This window comes from Cnephaeus nilssonii (genome assembly GCF_951640355.1).
Source record: "Cnephaeus nilssonii genome assembly, chromosome: 24".
Classification (NCBI taxonomy): domain Eukaryota; kingdom Metazoa; phylum Chordata; class Mammalia; order Chiroptera; family Vespertilionidae; genus Cnephaeus; species Cnephaeus nilssonii.
The window spans coordinates 14,468,486-14,495,702 of record NC_137095.1 but is presented as its reverse complement, the minus strand read 5'-3'; the positions used below and the strand labels follow the sequence as shown (position 1 = coordinate 14,495,702).

Here is a 27,217-nt window from a genome sequence, read left to right as displayed (position 1 = left end):
TGGGGGCCGAACCATTTCGCTCCAGGGGAGGGAGTGGGTCCCGGTGGGTGGGCCCCGGGCTGCTATTCTAAGAGCTCTACAGAGACGACCAAGCCTTCATTCTTTTTTATTTTTTAATATATATCTTTATCGATCTCAGAGAGGTAGGGAGAGGGAGAGAGAGAAACATCCATGATGAGAGAGATTCATGGATCTGCCACCTCCTGCACGCCCCCTCCTGGGGATCCAGCCCGCAACCCGGGCATGTGCCCTTGACCTGGAATCGAACCCGGGACCCTCTGGTCTGCAGGCCGCCGCTCTATCCACTGAGCCACAGCAGCCAGGGGAGTCTGTTTATTTCCAGATAAAAGGAGTTCCCCTGGGCCCGCACCCCCCCCCCAACATCTCTAGTTTGATTTTCATAATTAAACTCTGGAAAAAAGGCTAACCACCTGGACAGGGAGTGCGATGGGCCAACCGTCCACGCTCCCGCCCTGGGTCTCAGCAGCCTCGGGCGGTTACCTGGGAAACCACGCGCATCCATCCCTGTGCGCGCCCATCCACGCCCCTGACCGTGTCCCGTCTCCTCCTCTGCGGGGCCTGGTGCGTGTGGTCCACGTGTATGGAGCAGACACGTCATTTGCCGTAAACCCCATAGGATGCGATTTCTCAACCAGAGGCCCGACGGCCCGCGCACAAGCCCGCGATCTGCCGGAGCCGTAAACAAGGCGGTTCTGTGCACACAGGACGGGGCTGGGGCGGCAGCTGCGCCCCCGTCGATCGGACAGAACTGTAAACACAGGCCCTTCCTCCACGTCCCGCCGCCGGGGTGCCGGCAGGAGAGGGAGGTACCGGCAAAGGCTGAGCCGGCTGGGCCTGCTCCTGGCTCTCCCTGGGAGGGGTGGGGGCCGCGTGAAGAAACGTCTTCATCCCCCAGATTGGGCCCTCGTGTCGCTCCCCGAGGGTCCTGCTCGGAGTTTCTCACACGCAGACTTCCCTGAGCTGGAGACATGATCGCGGGCAGCTTCCCCTGGCAGGACCCCAGGCCTGGGGGACTTGGAGCTTGTGAAATGTACTCAGAATTGGGGGGAGGGGGGGCACCAGGGGAAGGGAAAGGGGTCACGGCGCGCCTCCCAACGGAGAGAGGCTCGTGTAATTCCATCCCGGGCCCTGGATGGATGCTGGAGAGGCCCAGCCCCCCTTCTTTTGTGTCCGGCCCAGAACAGGGGCCCCCTCTTCTCCTGGAAGTGAAAGCGTCGTCCCCTGGGCTGTAAAAGCAGCAATGGGGGGCGGGGGGACGCGGGGGTGTATCCAGGGAACTGCCCTGGAGAAGCGGAGAACCCCGAAACCATGGCTGGGGTGGGGACTTCATTTTCTTTTTTTTTTTTTGGTGAATCCTCACCCACTGATATTTTCCCATTGCTTTTTATTTATTTTTTATTTTTTTAAAATATATTTTATTGATTTTTTTTACAGAGAGGGAGAGGGATAGAGAGTTAGAAACATCGATCAGCTGCCTCCTGCACACCCCCCACTGGGGATGTGCCCGCAACCAAGGTACGTGCCCTTGACCGGAATCGAACCCGGGACCCTTCAGTCTGCAGGCCGACGCTCTATCCACTGAGCCACACCGGTTCCCATTGCTTTTTAGACAGAGTGGGAGAGACAGAGAGGGACATCGCTGTGAGAGAGACACATCGATGGGTTGCCTCCTGCACGAGCCCCAAACCAGGGCCTGGGCCCCAGGGCCGGGGAGGAGCCTGCCACCGAGGTACGTGCCCTTGACCGGAATCGAACCCGGGACCCTTCTGTCTGCAGGCCCGACACGCTCTAGCCACTGCGCCACACTGGCCAGGGCTGGGCGGGGACGTCTCCGCACTTCTTAGCAGCAAGCGGTTCGCGGGAGAACTCGGCTTCTCTTCTGGGTCCGCCGAGGAGGGCTGTGGCCGGCGGCAGGCGGAGGGGGCAGCCCGCAGGCCTGGGCCAGCCAGGTCCCAGCCACGCTCCTCCTCCCGCCGCGGGCACTACCTCCTCTTGCGCCCGCAGGCCTCCAGCCGGCCCAGCTCCTCGAAGGCCTGGAAGAAGACGTCGAACTCCCGGGTGCCCCAGCCCCGCCACACGGCCAGGCACCACTCGCCGTGCTCGTCCTCAAAGCCACACACCACCGTGTCCTTGGCCACCACGGCCGCATCCACGAGGGCCCTGCGGAGAGGGGGCGGGGCCTGAGACAACCCACAGGGGTGCCCACCAGGTCAGGCCTGGCCCCACCCACGTGCCCGGGTGCCCTGCTTCTCCCCGGTGGCCTGGCCTGTGGGCAGAGGCCTTGTACCATCGAAAGATGGGTAAGGCCGGCCCGTGTGGCTCAGTGGTTGAGCACCGATCTGTGAACCAGGAGGTCACGGTTCGATTCCAGGTCAGGGCATGTGTGTCCTCGATCCCCAGTGTGGGGCGTGCAGGAGGCAGCCGGTCCATGATTCGCTCTCATCATGGATGTTTCTCTCTCTCCTTTCCTCTCTGAAATCAATAAAAATATACTAAAAAAAATAAAATAAAAAGGCAAGCCAAGGGCATTAGTTCAGGGACTGGCTCCTCGGAAGGACCCCGATCCCATCAGAACAGCTGTGTTTCGTGATGTGTCTCAGGCCCCAAAGGGCCCAGAAAACACCACCTACTCGAACTCCTGCTCGCCGAGGGCCCAGGACGGATTTGGGCTTGAGCTCAACGGCCCTGCCCCGGGCAGGATTCTGTTCCCGAAGTTCTGCGTGTCCACGTGAGAACTTAGGGGACACAGGGCAATGGATTTTAGGTGAACACCCTGCACCAAGTCCTAACCGTAGGCACTATTTCTGGTTAATCCTCACCCGCGGCTATTTTTCCATGGATTTTTACAGAGAGTGGACCGGAAAGGAGGGGGAGACACACAGAGAGAGAGAAACAGCGATGTGAGAGAGATGCATTGATTGGCTGCCTCCCGCACGTGCCCCGCCCAGAACAGGGCCTCGGATGGAGCCTGCAACGGAGGTACGTGCCCTTGACCGGAATCGAATTCGGGACCCTCCCGTCTGCAGGCCGATGCTCTATCCACGGAGCCACACCGGCCAGGGCGGTGGGAGGAATGCTTATTGGGGGCGGACAGGAGGGCAGACGGTGGCCACCGTGCAGGGCCGGGCCAGGAGGCCTCGATTCCCCCCCGCCCCCTCCGCCCGGCCCGGGGAGTGAGGGTCGAGGGTCGTGCAGTCTTACCCCCTTGAAGTCAGCTCCCGGGCTTTCAAGACGGCGATGACTCGGCCCCGCTGGGCGCCCGCGTCCCGCTCCAGGCCGATGACGATAACATCGCCGCCGCGCCTGCGAAACCAGAGCCCGCGAGGGGAAGCGCTTTGTCCGGGGCTGGGCTCGCCAGGGGAAATGGAGCTGGCGGGCACGCAGGCCGCCGGGCAACAAACGAGGGGTTTCTGCTAATGGACTGAGGGGCGCAGAGGGCGCCGGAGCGGGGCCACAGGCACCCTCCCAGGAGGAAACCCGATCGCACGTGCCCACGGCGCCCTCCGCTCTTGCGGGGGGAGATGCGCCCTAGCACAGCCCTTCTCGGCTCTGCCACTGAGACCGCTCCAGCCCGGCCGGTGTGGCTCGGTGGTTGAGTGCTGCCCTAGGAACCAGGAGGTCATGGCTCGATTCCCGGTCAGGGCACATGCCTAGGTTGTGGGCTTGATCCCCAGTGAGGGGTGTGCAGGAGGCAGCCGATCCATGATTCTCTCTCATCATTGATGTTTCTAACTCTCTCTCCCTCCCTCTCTCTCAGAAATCAATAAAAACCTATTAAAAAAAATAAAAAGAGATTGGCCTGGCCGGCATGGCTCAGTGGTTGAGCATCGACCTAGGAACCAGGAGGTCACAGTTCGATTCCCGGTCAGGGCATGTGCCCGGGTTGTGGGCTCCATCCCCGTTAGGGGGCGTGCAGGAGGCATCTGATCCGTGATACTCTCTCATCATAGATGTTTCTCTCCCTCTCTCTCTCTCCCTCTCCCTCTCTGAAATCAATAAAAACATACTTAAAAAAAAAGAGAGAGAGATCACTCCCAATTTCAGAACAAGGGGCGCAGCTCCTATGGATGGCCACGGTGTCCCCAAGCTTCCTTCACTTCGCCCCCGAAGTCAGAGCGAGTGGCGGGTACCCGCAAGCTCGCACCCCGCCAGGGGGCAGGGGGAGAGACCTACCTGGGCACCCAGATGACGTCCTTCACCGCCAAGACCTTCACGGCCTGCAGGTGCTGGCTGAAAGCCTCCCCGTCCACGGGGCTCAGCTCCTGCTCGGACCTGTCGGAACCGGCCGTGGGCTCGAGCAGCCGGTCCGAGCCCTCCCCGTCGGTGGAGAAGAGGATGCTGGAGGAACTGTCCGGCGACAGGGGGGCCTGCCGCGGGGGGGACGAGGCGTACGACGACACGGAACAGTAGTCGGTCAGGGAGTCCTGGTGCGTCAGGATCTGCGTGCCCAGCTCCTTGCTGTACATGATGCTCACGTCGGCGATGGTGCCTGCCTCGGGCTCCTGCCCGCTGGCCACGTGGCCGTCCGGCGGCTCCAGGCCCGAGGGGCGCACGGGAAACAGGTCCCTCCCGGGGTTGGGGTCCCCGCAGAAGTAGCGGGCGCACAGCTGGTAGGTGGCCGCATGGTACATGACCAAGAGGTTGGCCCTGTCGTCCAGGCACCAGACCACCTCCTCGCCCCCGCAGTCCGAGCTGCACACGAGCGAGGCGACCGCCGACGGGGCCGCGTAGGGCTCCAGCCGCCGGCCGATGTCCAGGCCGGCGCAGTCGATGACCAGCAGGCCCGGCCCGTTGCTGTACCAGACCTCGGACCCGCTGTTCACCACCTCCATGGCCGTCACGGGGTAGGGGTTCTGCCGCACATCCTCGTCCGGGATGCTGAACTTGGACCTGTTGGCCGTGTGCGAGCACAGGTAGGAGCAGCTGTCCTCGGGGGCGCCCCGGGCCACGGGGAACGCAGCCACCAGCCCGTCCGCCAGGCCCGCCAGCACCAGGAAGGAATTCTGCCGGGAGAACAGGGGAGCGGGTCCTGAGAAGGCAGGGGTGCCCGGCCGGCGGGGCTCAGGGGTTGAGCGTCGACCTAGGAACCAGGAGGTCACCGTTCCATTCCTGGTCAGGGCACATGCCCGGGTTGGGGGCTCGATCCCCAGTGTGGGAGGCGTGCAGGAGGCAGCCGGTCCATGATTCTCTCTCATCGTTGATGTTTCTCTCTCTCTCCCTCTCCCTTCCTCTCTGAAATCAATAAAAGTATATATTTTTTCTTCTTTTTCTTTAAAATTAATATTTCTTTATTGATTTCAGAGAGGAAAGGAGAGGGACAGAGAGAGAGAAACATCAATGATGAGAGAGAATCATCGATCGGCTGCCTCCTGCACGCCCCCCACTGGGGATTGTGCCCTTGGCTGGAACTGAACCTGGGACCCTTCAGTCCGCAGGCCGAGGCTCTATCCACTGAGCCAAACCAGCCAGGGCAAAAGTATATATTTTTAAAAAAGAACATTTATCGAAATCCTTCATCAGGGTTTTCGGAAAGAAACCTGCCCAGGCAGCCCAGCCGGTGTGGCTCAGTGGTTAAGCATCAACCAATAAACCAAGAGGTCGTTGGTTCGATTCCTGGTCAGGGCACATGCCCGGGGATGCGGGCTCCATCCCCAGTGTGGGGCATGCAGGAGGCCGCCGATCCACGATTCTCTCTCATCACGGATGTTTCTCTCTCTCCCTCTCTGAAATCAAGAAAAATCTATTTAAAAAGAAAAGAAAAGAAAAGAAAAAGAAGGTGAAGATGAACAACAACAGACATGCCTATCGGAATCCTCCGTCGGGTGTAAGGACAGGAAAGCGGTCCGGGCAAACAGGAGCTGTGTCTCTACGGAGCCCCGGTGCAGGCCCCAGCCCGGGCAGGAGCGGCAGGCCCGGCGGGGTGTGAGCGCGCGTGCAAGAATGCAGGGGTCTGCCGCCCCGTCCGCGGCCTCCGAGGGCAGGTACCCGGGCGGGAGGCTCCGCACAGAGCCGGCTTTATTCCCTCTGGTCGTGCGGGCGGTGGTGCCCTGGCTCGGGGGCTCGGGCCCGGCCGTGGCCTGAAATGACGCTTTGTGTCCTATTCTCCGGCACTCGGGGCCCGAGCTGCCCCTGCCTCGCCCGTGGGCCCGCCGTCCGAAGTGACTCTAAGGCTGAGTTCAGACTTTTTCTTTTTCTTTTTTCTTTTTTTTAAAGAAAGGAACCTGTGCTCGGGGGGAGGGCAGAGAGCATATATTTTGGGACCCTCGGAAAGGACGAATACGTTCGTGTTCACCCAGCGCCACGGCCTGAAGCTCTGGGTACGTAACCCCCAGAGACCCTCTTCACAGTCTCTTTTTGTGCCCATTTCACAGATGGGAAAACTGACATTGGATGATGGCCGCCAACACGGTTTTTCTTCTTCTTTTTAAGAGAGAGTGGAAGAGCCCCTTCAGGGCACGTGCCTGGGTTGTGGGCTCCATCCCCAGGAGGGGGTGTGCAGGAGGCAGCCGATGTTTCTCTCTCTCCCTTTCCCTTCCTCTCTGAAATCAATAAAAATAAATAAATAAATAAATAAATATATATATATATATATATATATATATATATATATATATATATATATCTAGGGGGGAAATGAGAGATATCTGTAATACTATCAACAATAAAAAATACAATTAAATAAAAACATAAAAACAGGAAACTTAAAAATAAATAAATAGCCCTAGCTGGTTTGGCTCAGTGGATAGAGCGTTGGCCTGCGGACTGAAGGGTCCAGGGTTCGAATCTGGTCAAGGGCATATGCCCGGTTGTGGGCGATCCCCAGTAGGGGGTGTGCAGGAGGCAGCCAATCAATGATTCTCTCTCATCATTGATGTTTCTATCTCTCCCTCTTCCTTCCTCTCTCTCTAAAAATCAATAAAAGTATTAAAAAAAATAAATATCCTATATAATAAAGAGGGAACATGCAAATTGACCCTCACACCCTCACAAAGATGGCTGCCTACGACCAGGCCGTCAGGGGGGTTAGTGAGGGACGACCAAATGACTGAACAAACAGGCTGCATGGGGCGACTAGACCGATGGGGGCGGGGGGACAGTAAGAGGCGACCAGGTCGGCAGGGGGGCAGTTAGGGGCGATGAGGCCAGTATGCAGAGGCAGTGAGGGTTGATCAGGCCAGCAAAGCGGGGGCGGAGGGGGAGGGGAGCGTGTTAGGGGCAACCAGACAGGCAGGCAGGTGAGCGATTAGGAGCCAGCGTTCCAGGATTGTGAGAGGGATGTCCAACTGCCGGTTTAGGCCTGATCCCCAGGATTGGGCCTAAACTGGCAGTCAGACATCCCCCAAGGGATCCCGGATTGGAGAGAGTGCAGGCTGGGCTGAGGGGACCCCCCACCCCCGTGCACAAATTTCATGCACCGGGCCTCTAGTCCTATATAATCCTATATAATAAAAGCCTAATATGCTACGTGTCTGACTATTCATTCGACCATTTGCTATGATGTGCACTGGCCACCAGGGCGTAGACGCTCCGACCGGTAGGTTAACTTGCTGCTGGGGTCTGGCTGGTTGGGACTGGGTAAGATGGGCTGGACACGCCCTGGAGCCCTCCCACAGTCCCTCCCCAGCCCTGACTGTGCACCAGTGGGGTCCCTCGGTCTGGCCTGCGCCCTCTCGCAATCCGGGACCCCTTGGGGGATGTCGGAGAGCCGGTTTCTGCCTGATCCCCGCAGGCCAGGCCGAGGGACCCCACCGGTGCATGAATCTATGCACCGAGCCTCTAGTATATACATAGAAAAGCATTTTGCCAAAATCTGGGGCTGTGGTATGTGCATGGACAGCTTTCCCTTCGTCTTACTGGTCACATGGGTTTTCCCCAACAGGCAGGGCCCTGGTGACGGCCCAGGTCCCCTGGGTTAAGGCTGACCGTGACCTGGGCTTGGTGGTCTGTCCAGGAGGGTGTGGCTATGCTCTCCCGACCCCCAAAGACCCGGCAGGGAGAGCCAGACCCTGTGCGCTCACCTTCCCCCGCCCACACCTCACCTTCTTCAACACCGGCACCGCCAGGAAGCAGGTGACCACGGCCGGCGTGTCCAAGGCGCGCTGCGGCGTGTTTAAGGGGCACATGCCCTTGAGGCTGTAGATGTAGATCTTTTGGTCCTGCAGAGGCAGACGGGCCGCGTGAGACCCGGCGCACACGGGCCGGACGTCCCTACCCTACAGGGCCCGCCCCGCCTGGGAATCCCTCTGGGCCTTGGAGAGGAACAGGCTCTCTGGTCGTGTGTTTCCACACCTCTGTCCTTTGTAGGAACTGGGAAAACGACAGGGTTGTCTAACGAGGAAAAGTGAAACTGCTCATCCCCTATTCCCCAGAGAAAGCCCCGCTGTTGGGGTCTGAGGCACCCATTTTCTTTCTTTCTTTTTTTTTTTTTTAATATATTTTTTATTGATTTCAGAGAGGAAGGGAGAGTGAGAGAGGAACATCCATGATGAGAGAGAATGATGGATCGGCCGCCTCCTGCATGCCCCCTCCTGGGGATCGAGCCCGCAACCCGGGCACGTGCCCTGACCGGGAATCGAACCATGACCTCCTGGTTCATAGGTTGATGCTCCACCACGGAGCCCGCCGGGCCCGGTGTCCTGTCTTTAGAGGGCGTAGACCTGGCTCCCAGGGTTGCCCGCCTGACGAGAGCCCTGCATGGGGAGGGGGCTCGGGGATGGGGTGGGGTGGAGAGGGGGGGGGTACCTCGGTGGCCGTCCACAGGGCGTTCTGGACCTTGATCTGGCAGCTGAGCCTCATGCCCGGGCAGCCCATCCTCTGCACCTCCAGGAGGCCCTTCTCCGTGTTCACCACCGTGTAGTTCCTACAACGGGCGGCGATCGTGCGGTCAGCTCAGGGCGGCCGGGAGCCGCCTCCCTCGTCCCGGCAACCGCGGAGGAGGAGAACGGGCGATGGGTGGGACCAGACCTCCCGGTTCGTGGGTTGACGCTCAACCACCGAGCCACACCGGCCATGCCTTTTCGCTTCTCTTAATCACAGACCTGAATGTGCATGTCTATATGTGTGGACTCCATTTTCTTTTTTTAAAAAAATATGTTTTTTTAAAAAATATGTGTGACCAGTTTAGCTCAGTGGATGGAGCATCGGCCTGCGGACTGAAGGGTCCCAGGTTCGATTCCAGTCAAGGGCATGTACCTTGGATGCGGGCACATCCCCAGTTAGGAGGCGTGCAGGAGGCAGCTGATCGATGTTTCTAGCTCTCTATCCCTCTCCCTTCCTCTCTGTAAAAAATCAATAAAATATTTAGAAAAATATTAATTTCAGAGAGGAAGGGAGAGGGAGAGAGAGAAACATCCATGATGAGAGATCAATCACTGGTCAGCTTCCTGTATGCCTCCTACTGAGGATCAAGCCCGCAACCTGGGCATGTGCCCTTGACCGGAATCGAACCCAGGACTCTTCAGTCCGCAGGCCGATGCTCTATCCACGGAGCCACACCGGCTAGGGCTAAAATATGTTTTTATTGATTTTTTTTTTAAGAGAGAGAGGAAGGGAGAGAGAGAGAGAGAGAGAGAGAGAGAGAGAGAGAGAGAGAGAGAGAAACATCGATGCGAGAGAGAAACATGGATCGGCCACCTCCCGCACTCTCACGTGCCCCAACCAAGGACCGAGCCCAAAACCGGGAATCCAACCGGCGACCTTTTGGTTCATGGGATGCTGCTCAACCGAGCCACACCGGCCGGGGCAGTTGTCTCTCTTGAGGAGTCTCCACCAGGCTTCCAATCCATCATGCACTCAACATCTCTCACCATGGTCACCCCCGACGGCCCCCCAACCCCACGGCCGCCCCCTCTCTGACACCAGCAGGGCGTGGCACGCCTCAAGGCCTTACCTGGACTCCTCCTTCCCGTCCCAGAACACCACTGTGTACTCCTGGCTCTGGGACGAGAAGAAGGCGGTCTGCTTCCCACAGGGCAGCTGGTACATGAAGGTGGCGAAGGTCGGGTCCTTCATCTGGCTCACCACGGACAGGGCCAGCGGCCGCTGAGGGAGAGAGGCCGCCATGGCCGTGAGCGGGGTCCCTGAACAACCAGACGGATGTCCATTCTGCCTACGAAACCAACGGCCTTGAACCGGGGAGGAAGGAGTGGACTCGACGCATTCAAGACTCAACTGAGCCCCAGCCGGTGTGGCTCAGCGGGCAGAGCGTCGGCAATGGATAGAGCAGACGGAAGGGTCCCAGGTTCGATTCTGGTCAAGGGCACGTGCCCGGGGGACGGGGCGTGCAGGAGGCAGCCGATCCATGATTCTCTCTCATTAGTGATGTTTCTATCTCTCTCTCCCTCTCCCTTCCTCTCTGAAATCAATTAAAAAAAACAACACAAGACTCAACCGAAACAAGAGACAAAACAGACACCAAAAGCAGACCCTCCGAGGCATCGGGGTCACCGTTGTCCATGGCAACTAGAGCTCCAGTGACCAGGTTAGTCTAAACTCGGGTATTCCCATCCCCCAAGCCCAGGAGTGCAGAAGCACTGAATCTTGTAAGGAAACGTTCTCACACCTCATCGACTGCCAATACATTACACTCGCGCTTTCGAAAGTGGTAAGTGTGGCTTAAACTCGAAACCACTGGCTTTTTCTGAAAACAACTCGCTTTATGGGTGATCTAGCCCAGTGGTCGGCAAACTCATGAGTCCACAGAGCCAAATATCAACAGTACAACGATCGAAATTTCTTTTGAGAGCCAAACTTTTTTAAACTTAAACTTCGTCTAACGCCGCTTCTTCAAAATAGACTGGCCCAGGCCGTGGCATTTTGTGGAAGAGCCACACTCAAGGGGCCAAAGAGCCGCCTGTGGCTCGCGAGCCACAGTTTGCCGACCACGGATCTAGTCATTAAATGTTACTGATTTCAGAGAGGAAGGGAGAGGGAGAGAGAGAGACGGAAACATCCATGAGAGAGAATCCTGGGTCGGCTGCCTCCTGCACGCCCCCCTACTGGGGATCGAGCCTGCAACCCGGGCCTGTGCCCTGACCACGGAGCCACACTGAATGGACAGCAACTCGCTTTAAAATGACCATGAGGCTCCTGTTTCTCACGAGCAAACCTGCTCCTCGTTACTCTCCGAAGAGCCCCCCTACGTTCCCTGCTCCTGCACGGGGACCGCCTTGCCATCCAGGGGCCGGCATGCTTTCCCCGCACGATGATGCTACCCAGACGCTGGGGAGGAAGAGCAAGCTCACGTGTCCTGAGAGTGATACGCACCCCGTGGAACGGATCTGAATGTCTGAGGAGCAGTCAGGACCCCCTTTCTAGAAGAGGTGAGCGGGGAGGAGTGGCTCCCTGGGTTCTCAGCCCTTCGGGAAGGCTGGGCAGGGGCAGCTGTCCCGTGGCCCCGGGAGACCCACAGCCTCCACCCACCACAGCAGCCGGAGGGGCTGGGCGCCGGCCCTGCGCCCCGGTACCTTCTCGGGCTTGGTGTCCCAGCACTCCGTCATGAGCGCCTGCAGCCGGTGGAACTGCACCTCCTCCGGCTGCCCCAGCACCGGGCGGATGCCCTTGGACAGCTTCTTGGCGATCTGCAGCTGGTGGTGGCCCAGCGCCGGCCGCTGTCCCGACAGCAGCTCGTAGAGCACCATCCCGTAGGAGAACATGTCTACCTGGGCGGGGAGGCACGCCGAGTCAGGGCCCCCCCCGCCTGGCCCAGCTGCTCTCGCCAGCTGGCCCTCAGGTGGACGGAGAAGAGAGGTACCTTTAGGCAAGGAGGTCGTGGGCCCTGTTCACAGGGAGGCACTCACCAACCCACCCATCCATCACCCATCCACCCATCCATCACCCATCTGTCCATCCACCCATCCATCACCCATCCACCCATCTAACCATCCACCCATCCATCACCCATCCACCGGTCACCCATCTGTCCATCCATCCGCCCATCCATCATCCATCCATCCATCACCCATCTGAACATCCATCCATCCACCCATCCATCACCCATCTGTCCATCCACCCATCCATCACCCATCTACCCGTCACCCATCTGTCCAGCCATCCACCCATCCATCATCCATCTGTCCATCCACCCATCCATCACCCATCCACCCATCACTCATCCACTGGTCACCCATCTGTCCATCCATCTGCCCACCCATCCATCATCCATCCACCCATCACCCATCTGTCCATCCATCCACCCATCCATCCATCCACCCATCCACCGGTCACCCATCTGTCCATCCATCCACCCATCCATCATCCATCCATCATCCATCCATCCATCACCCATCTGAACATCCATCCACCCACCCACCCATCCATCACCCATCCACCTGTCACCCATCTGAACATCCATCCATCCACCCATCCATCACCCATCCACCCATCACCCATCTGAACATCCATCCACCACCTATCATCCATCCACCCATCACCCATCTGTCCATCCATCCACCCATCCATCACCCACCCATCCATCATCCATCTGTTCATCCATACACCCACCCATCATCCATCCACCCATCACCCATCTGAACATCCATCCATCCATCCACCCGTCACCCATCTGTCCATCCATCCACCCACCCATCCATCACCCATCCACCCATCACCCATCCACCGGTCACCCATCTGTCCATCCATCTGCCCACCCATCCATCATCCATCCACCCATCACCCATCTGTTCATCCATCCACCCATCCATCCATCCACCCATCCATCACCCATCCACCGGTCACCCATCTGTCCATCCATCCACCCATCCATCATCCATCCATCCATCATCCATCTGAACATCCATCCACCCACCCATCCATCCATCACCCATCCACCTGTCACCCATCTGAACATCCATCCATCCACCCATCCATCTGTCCATCCATCCATCCACCCATCCATCACCCATCCACCCATCACCCATCTGAACATCCATCCACCCACCCATCATCCATCCACCCATCACCCATCTGTCCATCCATCCACCCATCCATCACCCACCCATCCATCATCCATCTCTCCATCTCTCCATCCACCTGCCCACCCATCATCATCCATCTCTCCATCCATCCACCCGCCCATCCATCCATCATCCATCCACCCATCATCCATCTGTCCATCCATCCATCCACCCACCCATCCATCATCCATCTATCCATCCACCCGCCCACCCACCATCATCATCATCTCTCCATCCACCCACCCACCCATCCATCACTCATCCATCCATCCATCCATCCATGGTTGCCTGACACGGGCCCGGGGTCCCGAGCTGGGTACCTTCTCATCGTACACGATGCGCGGCCTGATCTCCGGGGCCTGGTAGCCGGGTGTGCCCTCCACGCCCAGGGCGCCCTCGTGGAAGGACTGCCTGGAGATGCCGTAGTCCGACAGCTTGATGTTCACGTGCTCCTTGACGTCCAGAGACCAGACCAGGATGTTGTCCGACTTCAGGTCACAGAAGATGATGTTCTTCTTGTGCAGGTAGGCCAGGCCCGAGGCGATCTGGTAGGCGGTCTTCTGGGTGAGCATGTGGCCCAGGGGCATGAAGGAAGAATCTTGGCCAAGAAAGACACATCAAATGATCATCAGCACAACTGTCCTCCTTTCTTTCCTATTTATTCATTTTTAAAAAAATATTTTTAATTATTTTCAGAGAGAGAGAGAATCATGGATTGGCTGCCTCCTGCATGCCCCCTACTGGGGCTCAAGCCTGCAACCCGGGCATGTGCCCTGACTGGGAATCGAACCGTGACCTCCTGGTTCATAGGTCAACGCTCAACCACCAAGCCACGCCGGCTGGGCAAGCCACGAACTCTCGGGCCTCCCAGGAGCAGCCACCTGCCCCCCGCCCCCCATGGAAGGTTCCGGGAGCGGCGGGCACCTTTGGCGTTCTCGGACAGCACGGTGTTGAGGCTGCCCAGCGGGGCGAGCTCCAGGGCGAAGCAGAGCGGGTGGATGCTGATGCCGATGAGGGACACGATGCAGGGGTGCTGCAGGGCGTGCAGCATGCTGGCCTCCTGCCGGAACTCCGAGAAGTTCTTCATGGCGTCCGTGGCCCGCAGGTGCCTCAGCATGGTGTCTGCGGGGGACGGCGCGGCGTCAGTTCACACGCATTTTATTAAAAAAAATTTTTTTTTTAAATTGATTTCAGAGAGGAAGGGAGAGGGAGAGACAGAAACATCCATGATGAGAGAGAATCATGGACTGGTTGCCTCCTGCATGCCCCACACTGGGGATCGAGCCCACAACCCGGGCATGTGCCCTGACCAGGAATCGAACCCTGACCTCCTGGTTCATAGGTCGACGCTCAACCAGTGAGCCACACCGGCCCGGCTATATGCTTTTTAGAACCTCTGATTTCTCTCCCTCTCTGAAATCCATTTTAAAAAGTGTATATCTATAATAATAAAAGGGCAATATGCTAATTAGACCGGATGTCCTTCCGGACGTCATTCCAGACATCCTTCCAGGCAAAGCCGGGGCCAGAGCGAAGCCGGGGTCCCAGGTGCCGGAGGAAAGCCGGTGCCGGCAGCCGGGGGACGGAAGACCTACTCTTGCATGAATTTTTGTGCATCGGGCCTCTAGTGTATTTAAAAAAAGGAAAAAAGGAAAAAAGAAAAGAAAAGCAAGGAGGCAGGGCCCTGCTCACCGGCTGGGGCGTTAGCGAAGTTCTTGAACTTCTTGATCTGGAAGCGCTTCACGGCCACAGGCCGGCCTTGGTAGCGGGCGCGGTAGATGATGGTGCCGCTGCCGCCCTGGCCCAGGACGCTGCTCTCGTCCTCGCTGTGCTCCAGCTCGCGGTTCTCCAGGAAGAGCCTGCGGGGACACGGCTGCGGTGAGAACAGGCGCCCACCCGCCCGAGCTCCCAGGGGAGGAGGGTGGCGCTCTGCGGGCGGGGCTGGGCCCCAGCTGAAGTTCCCAGAGAGCCTTGTGCTGGACCCTGGATCCTGCTCAGACCGCCAGGTTCCTCAACCCCTGGACAAGGACCCCATTTATGTACCACGCTGCAGCCCGGCCGGCGTGGCTCGGGGGTTGAGCGTCAACCTAGGAACCAGGAGGTCATGGTTCGATTCCCGGTCAGGGCACACGCCCGGGTTGCGGGCTCGATCCCCAGTGGGGGGCGTGCAGGAGGCAGCCGGTCCATGATTCCCTCTCATCATGGATGTTCCTCTCTCTCCCTCTCCCTCTTCTTTCCTCTGAAATCAATAAAAATACATTTAAAAAAAATCAATGGAGCCCTAACCGGTGTGGCTCAGTGGATAGAGCGTCGACCTGCGGACTGAAGGGTTCCAGGTTCGATTCCGGTCAAGGGCATGTACCTTGGTTTCGGGCACATCCCCAGTAGGGGGTGTGCAGAAGGCAGCTGATCGATGTTTCTCTCTCATCGATGTTTCTAACTCTCTATCCCTCTCCCTTCCTCTCTGTAAAAAATCAATAAAATATATATTTTTTAAATAATCAATGGAAAAATACCCCTGGGTAAGGATTAACCAATAAATAACTAAATAGATAAATGAAAGTCCCCTGGGCCAGGGCAGGAGGCGGTGGCTGCAGCCGCCGCCAGCATGCAGGGTGGCGTACCGGGCCGGGAAGTCGGTCATGAACAGCTCGGGCACCAGCTCCTGGAGGGGCACGGCGAGGTCGGGGTGCCGGGGGCAGGCGATGACGTCCCGCTCGATGGCCGTCAGCACGCAGTCCTCCATGTCGAAGTACTGCACGCCCTCCGCCTTCTCGCCGGGGTCGGCGCGCTGGGCCCAGGAGGCCTCGCAGACCGGGCAGGGCACGTACTGCTCCATGAGGGGCGTCCCGTCGCTCTCCGTGGCCGTCAGGGCTACAGGGGGACAGAGGGGGTACAGCTCGGAGAACGGCGGCTGCAGGGGGGTCCCGGAGCAGAACCTGCAAACCCAGCCTGGGGGGGCCCTCCAAGAAGGGGGGGCGATCTGTGTGCTCTCGCCCGGCCCCCAGATTGTGCCTGAAACATGACCATTGCACTGAGCTTGCTTTTGAAAAATATTTTTATAAATTTCAGAGAGGAAGGGAGAGGGAGAGAGAGAGACATCCATGATGAGAGAGCATCATGGATCGGCTGCCTCCTGCACGCCCCCTATTGGGGATCGAGCCTGCAACCCGGGCATGTGCCCTGACCGGGAATCGAACCGTGACCTCCTGGTTCCTAGGTCGACGCTCAACCCCTGAGCCACACCGGCCGGGCTCACACCCACTCCCTGCTCGCTCAGAGGGAAGGGGGAGTGCTCCCTGGGAGGAGGCAGCCCGGTTTTGCCCCATGGCCTCCTCCCTGGAGAACACCCCGTGGTTCCGTGTCTGCTCCCGGAGCAAAACAAACAGACAGCGGGCCCGAACCGTCACTTCAAAGAGTATTTTCTTTGGGCGGACAGTCAAAGGGTTTGAAAAGGGCCGTGTGGGTGGCTGAGCCCCTGTGGGATCGGGGTGGGGGGCAGGCGGGGAAGGGGAAGGCGGGTCCTTGGCAGGTGTGGCTCCATCGGCGGGCTCCCCAGCCCTCGTCGGTCTGGCTCAGTGGATAGAGCGTCAGCCCGTGGACGGAAGTGTCCTGGGTTCGATTCCCATCAAGGGCATGTATCTCAGTGGCAGGCTCAGTCCCCAGCCCTGGTCGGGTCTTTGTGTGGGAGGCAACCAATCGATGCTTCTCTCTCTGTGTCTTTCCCTCTCTCTCTCCATCCCTTCCACTCTCTCTCTCTAAAAATAAATGGAGCCGTAACCAGTTTGGCTCAGTGGATAGAGCGTCGGCCTGCGGGCTGAAAGGTCCCAGGTTCGATTCTGGTCAAGGGCATGTACCTTGGTTGTGGGCACATCCCCAGTAGGGAGTGTGCAGGAGGCAGCTGATTGATGATTCTAACTCTCTATCCCTCTCCCTTCCTCTCTGTAAAAAATCAATAAAAAATAAATAAATAAATGGAAAAAAAATCCTTGGTTGAGGGTGAACAACAACAAAAATTGGCATATAAGTGGACCCCCACGGTTTAAATCCACATTGTTCAAGGGGCTCTACACTAACACGAATAAAGACGGAATTCAAGAACTTTCTCTTAGTTCCTTTGGGGCTCAGGAGTTGAGCATCAACCTATGCACCAGGAGGTCACGGTTCAATTCCGGTCAGGGCACATGCCCGGGTTGTGGGCTCCATCCCCAGTGTGGGGTGTGCAGGAGGCAGCTGATCCATGATTCTCTCTCCTCATTGATGCTTCTCTCTCTCCCCCTCTCCCTTCCTCTCTGACATCATTAAAAAATATTTAAACAAACAAACAAACAAACAAACAAACGAACATTCTCTCACCGGGAAACCACTGATCGATCAAGGAGTTGACATGGTCCGTGATGAAGGCCATGGCCGAGAAGTCCCTCATCTCCGACTGGCAGATGATTTTTATCCCTCCGCTCTTCTTCTTCTTCCAGTTCACGTCCGAGGACTCCACGCTGCCCCAGAGACGAGGAGGCGTCCGCTGTGATCGGGCCGTGCAGGGCCCTGGGACGTCCCCTTGCCTCCGGGGTGAGCACCGACCCCCAGGGACCCCCAGGCTCCCTGTGCCCGGGCAGGACTGTCGGGGGAGGGTTGAGGGGGGGGGGATCCTGCATGTGTGTATTTGTGTGCATGGCCCTGCCTTGTCCCCATGTGGCCCCCGACACGAGGACCTGGACATGCTGAGGGCTTTGCAGCAAGGGATGAGCAGGCTGGGCCCTGGGTGCGACCTGGGAACGCTCTTTCTCCCCGGAACCACGGGATTCTCACCGGCCACGTGGCCACCGTGACCCTGAACTAGAAACATCGCCGTGAAGGCAGCAGGCACCGAGGATGGACCAGGTCAGGCCCTCGGAGGAAGTCACTTTCCCCCACGCCCTTCTTTTCTCACGGAAGAATATTTTGAAAAATTCATTGTAAATGCTGTAGACGAGCCTGGACTGCCTGGCTCAGTGGTTGAGCGTCGACCTATGAACCAGGAGGTCACGGTTCGATTCCCGGTCAGGGCACAGGCCCGGGTTGCAGGCTCGATCCTCAGTAAGGGGTGTGCAGGAGGCAGCTGATCCATGATTCTCTCTCATCATGGATGTTTCTCTCTCTCTCTCTCTCCCTCCCTCTTCCTCCCACGTTTCTTTGTGAGGAACTTCCTCCAGCACAGCAGTAAGTTCTTCCTTTATTTATTTATTTATTTATTTATTTTGTCAATCCTCACCCGAGGATATTTTTCCATTGATTTATAGAGAGAGTGGACGGGAGGGAGGGAGACACAGAGAGAGAAACATCAACGGGAGAGAGACACATCGATTGGTTGCCTCCCAGACCAGGGCCATCGGATCGATCCTGCAACCGAGGTACGTGCCCTTGAGCGGGATCGAACCCGGGACCCTTCAGTCCTCGGGCCGGTGCTCTATCCACTGAGCCACACCGGCCAGGGCGTAAGTGCTTCCTTTAAAACAGTGGCTTCCTGGGCCATCTTTTCTCCCGGGTCTAATAAATGCCACGCTGCTCCCCCCACGGAAACTGATAAAACCACTCTGGCGCTTTTGGAACATCCTCTTTTCCTGGTAGACGGATGCTGGGGACCGTTTACAAGTGTCGTTTACAAGTGTAGGAACGAGAGCACCGGTCATTCTAAAAGGCTAGTCCAGCCCTAACTGGTGTGGCTCAGTGGATAGAGCGTGGGCCTTCGGACTGAAGGGTCCCAGGTTCGATTCCGGTCAAGGGCATGTACCTTGGTTGCGGGCACATCCCCAGTGGGGTGTGTGCAGGAGGCAGCTGATGGATGTTTCTCTCTCATTGATGTTTCTGACTCTCCCTCCCTCTCTGTAAAAAAATTAATAAAATATGTTTTTTAAAATAAGGCTAGTCCACAGGAGCGGCCACAGGCAGGCGATGCCTCGAGCAAGGCCCATTGGGAAAGCTCGGAGCTCCCACGCCCTACCAGCGTGCGCCATCCTCCCAATGTTTCCCAAACCGTGGGCTCCCGGGGAACCCTCTTTCTCACCAGCTGCCATCATGAGCGGCTCTGGGGAGCAGAACTGGACGCCCGGCGGCCAGCCCCCCGCCCCCGCCCCGGGTCCCCACCTGAGGTAGCCCCCATCGAACGTGACCAGGAGACCTTCCTGCCAGTAGATGGTCTGGTTCCTCTTCACTCGGAAGGTGCTGCAGCGGTTCCGCTGGCTCCCGGCGAAGCTGTAGATGGTGACCCTCCTGTGCCGGCTCTTGCTGTGCTTCTTCGTCTCGAACAGCTGCCACGACGGAAAGACCCTGCGTGAGGACCCCGAGCGCCTCGCCGGCCCCGGGCAGAGCGCCGCAGCCGGCAGCCGGGCCCCGTCGTGACTACCGATCACGGTCTCCCCCACCCCGTCCTCCCCCACAACGTGTGCGTGACGGGAAGGAGCCCCGGGGGATCCCTGCGAATGCGTGCCCGGGTTGTGGGCTCGAGCGAGGGTCTTCCCCCAGGGACTGCTCAAGTCTGTCCCTCCCTGATTTTTTTTTTGTTTGTTTTTTTACAGAGAGGAAGGGAGAGGGATAGAGAGTTAGAAACATCAATGAGAGAGAAACATCCATCAGCCGCCTCCTGCACACCCCCTACTGGGGATGTGCCTGCAACCAAGGTCCATGCCCTTAACCGGAATCGAACCTGGGACCCTTCAGTCCGCAGGCCGACGCTCTATCCACGGAGCCACACCAGTGAGGGCTGCCCCTCCCTGATTTTACAAGCAAAAATGTAGAGGAAGAAATGAGGGCAATACAGCCCGGCCGGCGCGGCTCAGCGGCTGAGTGTCAACCGATGAACCAGGAGGTCACGGTTCGATTCCCCGTCAGGGCACACACGCTTTCCCTCCTGGACTGAGACGCTGGGGAAAGAGTGGTTTTTTCTTTTTCTTTTTTAATTTTTAATAAAAATATATTTTTATTGATTTCAGAGAGGAAGGGAGAGGGAGAGGGAGAAACGTCAAGGATGAGAGAGAATCATGGATCGGCTGCCTCCCGCATGCCCCCTACTGGGGATCGAGCCCGCAATCCGGGCCTGTGCCCTGACACCGAACCGTGACCTCCCGGTTCCTAGGTCGACGCTCAACCACCGAGCCACGCTGGCCGGGAGGGAAAATGGTTTTTGGTCAAACCCTTCCAGCCAAGAGCATCGCTCCCCGTCGAGGAGGACACCACCGTGGCAGGTGCCTTACCTGGGCACCCCCCACCCCCCCCAACCCCCGTCCCCGCGAAGACACCACCACTACCTGGAGGTCCATTTCCGCCAGGCTGATGAGCATCCGCGCGATGAACCTTTGCCAGAAGCCGACGGGCACGAAGCTCATCTTGAACACCCTCTGGATGGTGTTGGCCGTGGGGTGCCGCATGCCGTGCGTGTCCAGGCCCGGCTTGGACGGGAGCAGATGCGGCAGGAGGTAGCTGAAACACACGGGAGGGCTCTGTGAGCCTTCATAGGGCCCCAGGTTCGATTCCCGGGGAGGGGCACGTACCCCGGTGGCAGGCTCGACCCCTGGCCCTGGTCCGGGCACGTGCCGGAGGCAACCTATGGATGTGTCTCTCTCACATCGATGTTTCTCTCTCTCTGTCTCTCCCCCTCCCTTCCGCTCTCTCTAAAAATGAAAAAAGTATCCCATTAATATAAATAAATAAATATGTAAATAAATAAATGGCACTGTGAATCTTCAGACCCAGTTCTGGGGGGGAGGGGAGGATCCCTAACCCCAGTAGAAAGGTGGCTTCTTTCTAAGGCCTTGGAATCTTATTTTTATTTTATTTTCGTATTTATTTATTTAAATATATTTTATGGATTTTTTACAGAGAGGAAGGGAGAGGGATAGAGAGTTAGAAACATCGATGAGAGAAACATCGATCAGCTGCCTCCTGCACACTCCCTACTGGGGATGTGCTCGCAACCAAGGTCCATGCCCTTGACCAGAATCGAACCTGGGACCCTTCAGTCCGCAGGCCGACGCTCTATCCACTGAGCCAAACCGGTTAGGGCTGGAATTGTATTTTTAGAAAGAGAGCAGTATATATGCTAGGAATAAATGCTCCAATGTTCCCCCAATGGCCGGTGTGGCTCTGTGGTTGAGCATCGACCCAGGAACCAGGAGGTCACAGTTTGATTCCCGGTCAGGATGCATACCCGGGTTGCGGGCTGGATCCCCAGTGAGGGGCGTGCAGGAGGCAGCCGATCCATGATTCTCTCTCATCGTGGATGTTTCTCTCTCTCTCCCTCTCCCTTCCTCTCTGACATCAATAAAAAGCAAACAAACACATATATTTTTAAAAGAATCCGTGCTCCAAGAGAACACAAAGATGGGCACGGTGAACGCATTTAGCGAGGTGGCCGAGACAGAGGCGAGACCGAGGCTGGCAAAGGACACGAAACCCTCCGTGGTCCCAAACGCGCCAGACAGAGCCCGTCGCCGCAGCTGCCCTGCACCCTGGGCCGGGGCGGCGGGACCCGCTCACAATGAACTTGGGACAGGGCCGAGGAAAAACAAACACAGCTGCACGGGGCCGGGGAGGTGGGGGGGGGTGTCGGGGGGACAATGCCGATATTGGGGTCAGAGCAGCGTCTCCTGGCTCCCCACGCTGTTTATTGCTCTTGGCGAATGGAGCCGGCAGGGCCGCCTTTCAAGTCAGAGGAGGCTGTTTGTGCAGAAGAGGGGCGTCGGGTGGGCGCGCTCCGCTCTGCATAAAAGCGCCGCATCACCGAGTCGCTCAGCTGTTCCTGGCTGTGGTCACTTGAAAACAGCTGGAATGGGAGGTCCCCCAAGAGTGGCCCCGAGGGGCAGGCTCTGGGCAGAGCCTTGGGCGTGTCCCCTTCCTTCTCTTTTCTTTCTTTCTTTCTTTCTTTCTTTCTTTCTTTCTTTCTTTCTTTCTTTCTTTCTTTCAATGCAATCTTCAGATCATATAAATTTGTTGATGATTGCTTTATTTTTTAACCTTTACCTATATATATATATTTTTCTCTTTCTTTCCTTTTTATTATTTTTTATATTATTCAAAAGTTTTTATTTTATATATTTTTAAAAATATTATTGATTTTTTTACAGAGAGGAAGGGGGAGGATAGAGAGCCAGAAACATCGATGAGAGAGAAACATCCATCTGCTGCTGCCTGCACCTCCCTACTGGGGATGTGCCCGCAACCAAGGTACATGCCCTTGACCGGAATCGAACCTGGGACCCTTGAGTCCGCAGGCCGACGCTCTATCCACTGAGCCACACCGGTTAGGGCTCAAAAGTTTTTATTGAGCCCTAGCCAGTTTTGCTCAGTGGACAGAGGTTCAGTCTGCAGACTGAAGGGTCCCGGGTTCAATGCCAGTCAAGGGCACGTACCTCGGTTGCAGGCTCCTCCCGGCCCGGGCCCTGGTCGGGCGGGGCATGAGCAGGAGGCAACCCATTGATTTGTTTCTCTCACATCGATATTTCTCTCTGTCTTTCCCTTTCTCTTCTACTCTCTCTAAAAGTCAATGGAAAAATACCCTCGGGTGAGGATTAAAAAAAAAAAGTTTTTTATTGATTTCAGAGAGTAAGGGAGAAGGAGAGAGAGAGAAACATCCATGATGAGAGAGAATCAAGGATCGGCTGCCTCCTGCACGCCCCCTACTGGGGATCAGGCCCCACAACCCAGGCATGTGCCCTGACTGCGGACCAAAGGGTCCTGGGTTCGATTCCGGGTCAAGGGCACGTACCTCGGTTACAGGCTCCTCCCGGCCCGGGCCCTGGTTCGGGCGCAAGCAGAAGGCAACCCATCGATGTGTCTCTCTCACATCCATGTTTCTCTCTCTCTCTCCCTCCCTCCCTTCCGCTCTCTCTAAAAATCAATGGGAAAATATCCTCCCCTGAGGATTCACCACAACAAAAAAAGACAGCCGTGCACGGAAAGAAACAGCCCGCCGAACAGGCCGGAGGGTCACCACGGCCCATCCCCGGGGAACCTGGTTCGAGCGCCCTGCAACCACGGCCCCCGACTCCTCCCCTCCCTCCTCCTCCTCCCTGGAGCCGCCGCCCAGCCCGGGGCTGCGGACGGACGGACGGACGGACGCACCTGTCGTTGGCCACGGGCAGGGCGATCTCGAACTTGGCCAGGAACTGGAAGTACTGCTCCTCGGTCTGCTGCGTGAAGCCGGTGCCACCAGCAGCAGGCGGAGGTCCTCGGCCCGGATCACCCGTTCTTGGCCACGGAGCGGGAGCCCTTGATGTGGAAGATGCGCTGCAGGCACTCGGACAGCCAGATGGGGTCCAGAAGTAGAGGTTCCGCAGGCCGTGGCTGGTGTCGGGGAAGTGCAGCAGCGCGCCCGTTTCGATGAGGAAGCTGATGGCTGCGCACGGGAGCGGGGAGGGGGGGGAAGGCATCAGACCGAGCGAAAAGGGAGTCGGGGGTGACACATTCCCCGAGGAAGCAGCCAAACACGTGGCCCTTCCAGCTGGCTGCCCCCTACAGGAGCCAACGTGCTGAAACGATTGATCCCGTTTTTCCCAGAGTCCGTCTTCTTTAATGTCAACTTACTTTTACTGACTTTAGAGAGGAAATGGGATAGAGAGAGAGAGAGAGAAACATCAATGATGGGAGAGAATCACGGATTGGCTGCCTCCTGCACGCCGCCCCTACTGGGGATCGAGCCCGCAACCGGGCATGTGCCCTGACCGGGAGTCAAACCCGGGACCTTTCAGTCCACGGGCTTATGGCTCTATCCGCTGAGGCAAACCGGCTAGGGCTGGATTCCATCTTTGCAAATTCATGCATTCATTAAAATTGATTGGTGGCCCGGCCGGCGTGGCTCAGTGGTTGAGCACTGACCCATGAACCAGGAGGTCACGGTTCGATTCCTGGTCAGGGGCACAAGCCTGGGTTGCAGGCCCGATCCCCAGTAGGGGGCGTGCAGGAGGCAACCGATCCATGATTCTCTCTCATCATTGATGTTTCTCTCTTTCTCCCTCTCCCTGCCCACAGCTACCCCTGCTCGCCCCCTCCCTGCCCGCGGCGCCCACCGGACTGCAGGTCCTCGTAGTCGCTGATGTCGTTGCCCGGCGTCTGCTCCACCAGCTGCTCCAGCTGCCTGTCCGTCAGGTACTGCACGTCGTCGCTCAGGCGTCGGCGCTGATGCTCCGCCAGCACGGCCTCCTGGAGGCTCAGGTAGCTCCTGGGCACCTGGGGCCGGGGGGGCAGGCCTGAGCCCTCCCGTCCCACGGGGCCCGGCCCAGCCCGCCCGCTGCCCTCCTGAGCCCTGAGCAGGTGGGTGCCTCACTGCCCAGCCCCCCCGCGCTCCCCCGGAATCTGCCGCACTGGGACCAGGAGCCTGCGGTACCCACCAGCCTCCCCACGAGCCGCTGGCAGCCGATGGTGCTGCCCACGTCCCTCATGTTGCACGTGACGTGGAAGATGAGCTGCCGCAGCCCCTCCTGGCCCTCCAGGCTCTTGCAGGAAATCTCGCTGTGAGAGCAAGAGACCCCCCCCACCCCTCTTTTTAAAAAATATATTTTGTATTGATTTCAGAGAGGAAGGGAGAGGGACAGAGAGAGAAACATCCATGATGAGAGAGAATCACGGATCGGCTGCCTCCTGCACGCCCCACACTGGGGATCGAGCCCGCAACCCGGGCATGTGCCCTGACCGGGAATCGAACCCTGACCTCCTGGGTCACAGTCCGATGCTCAACCCCTGAGCCACACTAGCCGGGCGGACCTCCCTCTCTGACAAGCATCGGGGCGTCTCTGATTTCCCGAGTGTTTTGTCCCCCAACGATGGGGAGTGGAGAGAAGGCGTGAGACACGCACACAGAGACGCTCCCTGGGGCTGTGCTTGGTGGAGAACATGGTGCGGAGAGCACCACGACAGCTCCCTCCCCTCTGTCTTCCCAACGCGCCCATTTCACAGAGGAGCAAGGTGAGGTGCAAGGAGCAGACTCAGGGCGAGCCCAGGTCTCCGTCGGCCCAGAGCTCGGGCTCCTGTGGTCACAGACCCCAGGGGACCGCTCTCGAGGACACGGGAGGGATTCTGCCTCCTGAGCCGGGAAGGGGTGTCCCCAGGCCACCTGGGCTCCCACGCTCACGGAACGCCACACAGAGGGAGGGAACCCCCCAAACCGCGCGTGCAGCCGTAGTCACGCAGGCTGTATTCTCGTCAGAGAAGGGTACTAAACTCGCTGAGCCTCAGTTTCATCATCTGCACAATGGGTACGACGTGAACCCTGCAGGGCGGATGTGAGAGTTCAAGGACAGGAGGCGGGAGAAGGCACAAGCCCACAGCCATGGCCCCACACGCACTGGCCCATCTTGCTCAACACCCAGTGGCCCCCCTCGCCCATCCCAGCCCCGTGGGGCCCCCCCCAGACCCCATGTGAGGACCAGGGGTGTGTTCTTAATCAGCGATTCATGAAGGTGGGCCCGGCCGGCGTGGCTCAGTGGTTGAGCGTCAACCTATGAACCAGGAGGTCACCGTTCGATTCCCGGTCAGGGCACAGGCCCGGGTTGTGGGCTCGATCCCCAGTAGGGGGCGTGCAGGAGGCAGCCGGTCCATGATTCTCTCTCATCATGGATGTTTCTCTCTCTGTCCCTCTCCCTTCCTCTCTGAAAGCAATACAAACGTCTTAAGACAAAAACCCAAATGGGATGGGCAGGCTGAGCGCTGGCCACAGGGCTGGTGGGGGGACCCAGCAAGCAGACCTCGCCCTGCCACACCCCTCGCTACTCCTCACCCTCCCTAGGCCCCTGTCTGCAACCCTTAAAGCCAGAAGACGCCCCAGAGGAGCCCAGCCCTTGGTTGGGCGCCCCCTGCAGGCGGACCCCAGGTACTGCAGGGAAGGTGGACAAGAGAGGGACCCGCCGCCACAGCCACCGGTGAGGTCAGAGCGCGCGACAGGAAGGCGGGGACACTCACTGCAGGTGTTTGAAGGTGATGTCCGGGAAGCCCGTGGCCCGGGACCCCGAGGGGGAGCGGCAGAGCGCCAGCACGTACGCCCGCAGCGTTGCGATCCTCTCCACGCGGAACTTGCTTTCGATCAAGTCCAGGTGCGTTCCCACCACCAGCACCACGGCGTTCGGGGCCTTGGCCTGCAACGGAGGGCCCCCCGGCCCCGGGTTGAGCTGAGCACCTGCCGCGGCGCCGGCACGGAGGAGGGGAGCCCCCTGCCAGGTGCGCAGGTGAGACCAGACACCTGTGGGCCCGAGCCTGTCCCTCACCCAGGGCCGCCTGGGCACTCCGGTCTGCAAACCCCTGGGGGCTGTCAGGCACTGGCTGAGGGGTGCATGGGGCCCCCCGTGACTCTCCCGGGGGCTGGGTTTCTGATCTCGGCAGACAGTGCAGCTGCATATGGGCCCTGTCACCTTTCCACTAGAGAGGGGAGTCCTGTCACCTTTTCCCCAATAGTGAGGGGCCTTTAAATGAAGGGAGAGGGCCCTGGCCAGTGTGGCTCAGTGGATAGAGTGTCAACCCGTGGACTGAAGGGTCCCGGGTTTGATTCCAGTCAAGGGCACGTACCTCGGCCGCGGGAGGCAATCCATCGATGTGTCTCTCTCACATCGATGTTTCTCTCTCTCTCTCCCTCCCTCCCTTCTACTTTCTCTAAAAAGAACCAATGGTTAGCCCTAACCGGTTTGGCTCAGTGGACAGAGCATTGGCCTGCGGACTGAAGGGTCCCAGGTTCGATTCCGGTCAAGGGCATGTACCTTGGTTGCGGGCACATCCCCAGTAAGGGGCGTGCAGGAGGCAGCTGATCGATGTTTCTCTCTCATCAATGTTCCTAACTCTCTATCCCTCTCCCTTCCTCTCTGTAAAAAATCAATAAAATATATTTTTAAAAAAATCAATGGAAAGATTTCCTTGGGTGAGGATTAACCAAAAACAAACAACTACGACAAAAAACAGTAAGTTTAAGTAAAAGGAAAGGCCAAGCGCCCTGGCGAGTTGGCTCCGTGGTTAGCGCGTCGGCCCACGCACCGGAGGGCTGTGGTTTGAATCCTGGTTAAGGGCACCCACCTAGGTTGCAGCTTTGAGGTCTGATGCCCTGGCCCCTGTCGGGGATCATGCTGGAGGCAACCAATGGATGTGTCTCTCTCACATCAATGTTTCTCTCTCTCCCTCCCTCCCTCCCTTCCACTCTCTCTCTAAAAATCAATGGGAAAAATATTCTCAGGTGAGGAGTAACAACAACAACAAAAGATGCCTAACGATTTCTTTTCTTTTCTTTTTTTTCT

The 27,217-nt window shown here is 58.0% G+C and overlaps 1 protein-coding gene across 1 annotated transcript in view; it reads right to left on the bottom strand.

The window, feature by feature from the left end:
* Positions 1–1,422: 1,422 nt before the first annotated feature.
* Positions 1,423–27,217, bottom strand: part of LRRK1 (leucine rich repeat kinase 1) — a 59,608-nt gene continuing 33,813 nt past the window's right edge. The window contains 21 exon segments of the mRNA XM_079763987.1: positions 1,423–2,181; positions 3,223–3,324; positions 4,195–5,024; positions 8,061–8,177; positions 8,764–8,881; positions 9,911–10,062; positions 11,487–11,681; positions 13,295–13,572; positions 13,899–14,096; positions 14,667–14,833; positions 15,599–15,848; positions 17,331–17,470; positions 19,098–19,261; positions 20,258–20,429; positions 23,070–23,157; positions 23,160–23,189; positions 23,192–23,266; positions 23,269–23,343; positions 24,014–24,173; positions 24,335–24,455; positions 25,902–26,074. Coding sequence (XP_079620113.1) covers positions 2,004–2,181; positions 3,223–3,324; positions 4,195–5,024; positions 8,061–8,177; positions 8,764–8,881; positions 9,911–10,062; positions 11,487–11,681; positions 13,295–13,572; positions 13,899–14,096; positions 14,667–14,833; positions 15,599–15,848; positions 17,331–17,470; positions 19,098–19,261; positions 20,258–20,429; positions 23,070–23,157; positions 23,160–23,189; positions 23,192–23,266; positions 23,269–23,343; positions 24,014–24,173; positions 24,335–24,455; positions 25,902–26,074 — 3,783 coding nt within the window. The 3' untranslated portion in view covers positions 1,423–2,003.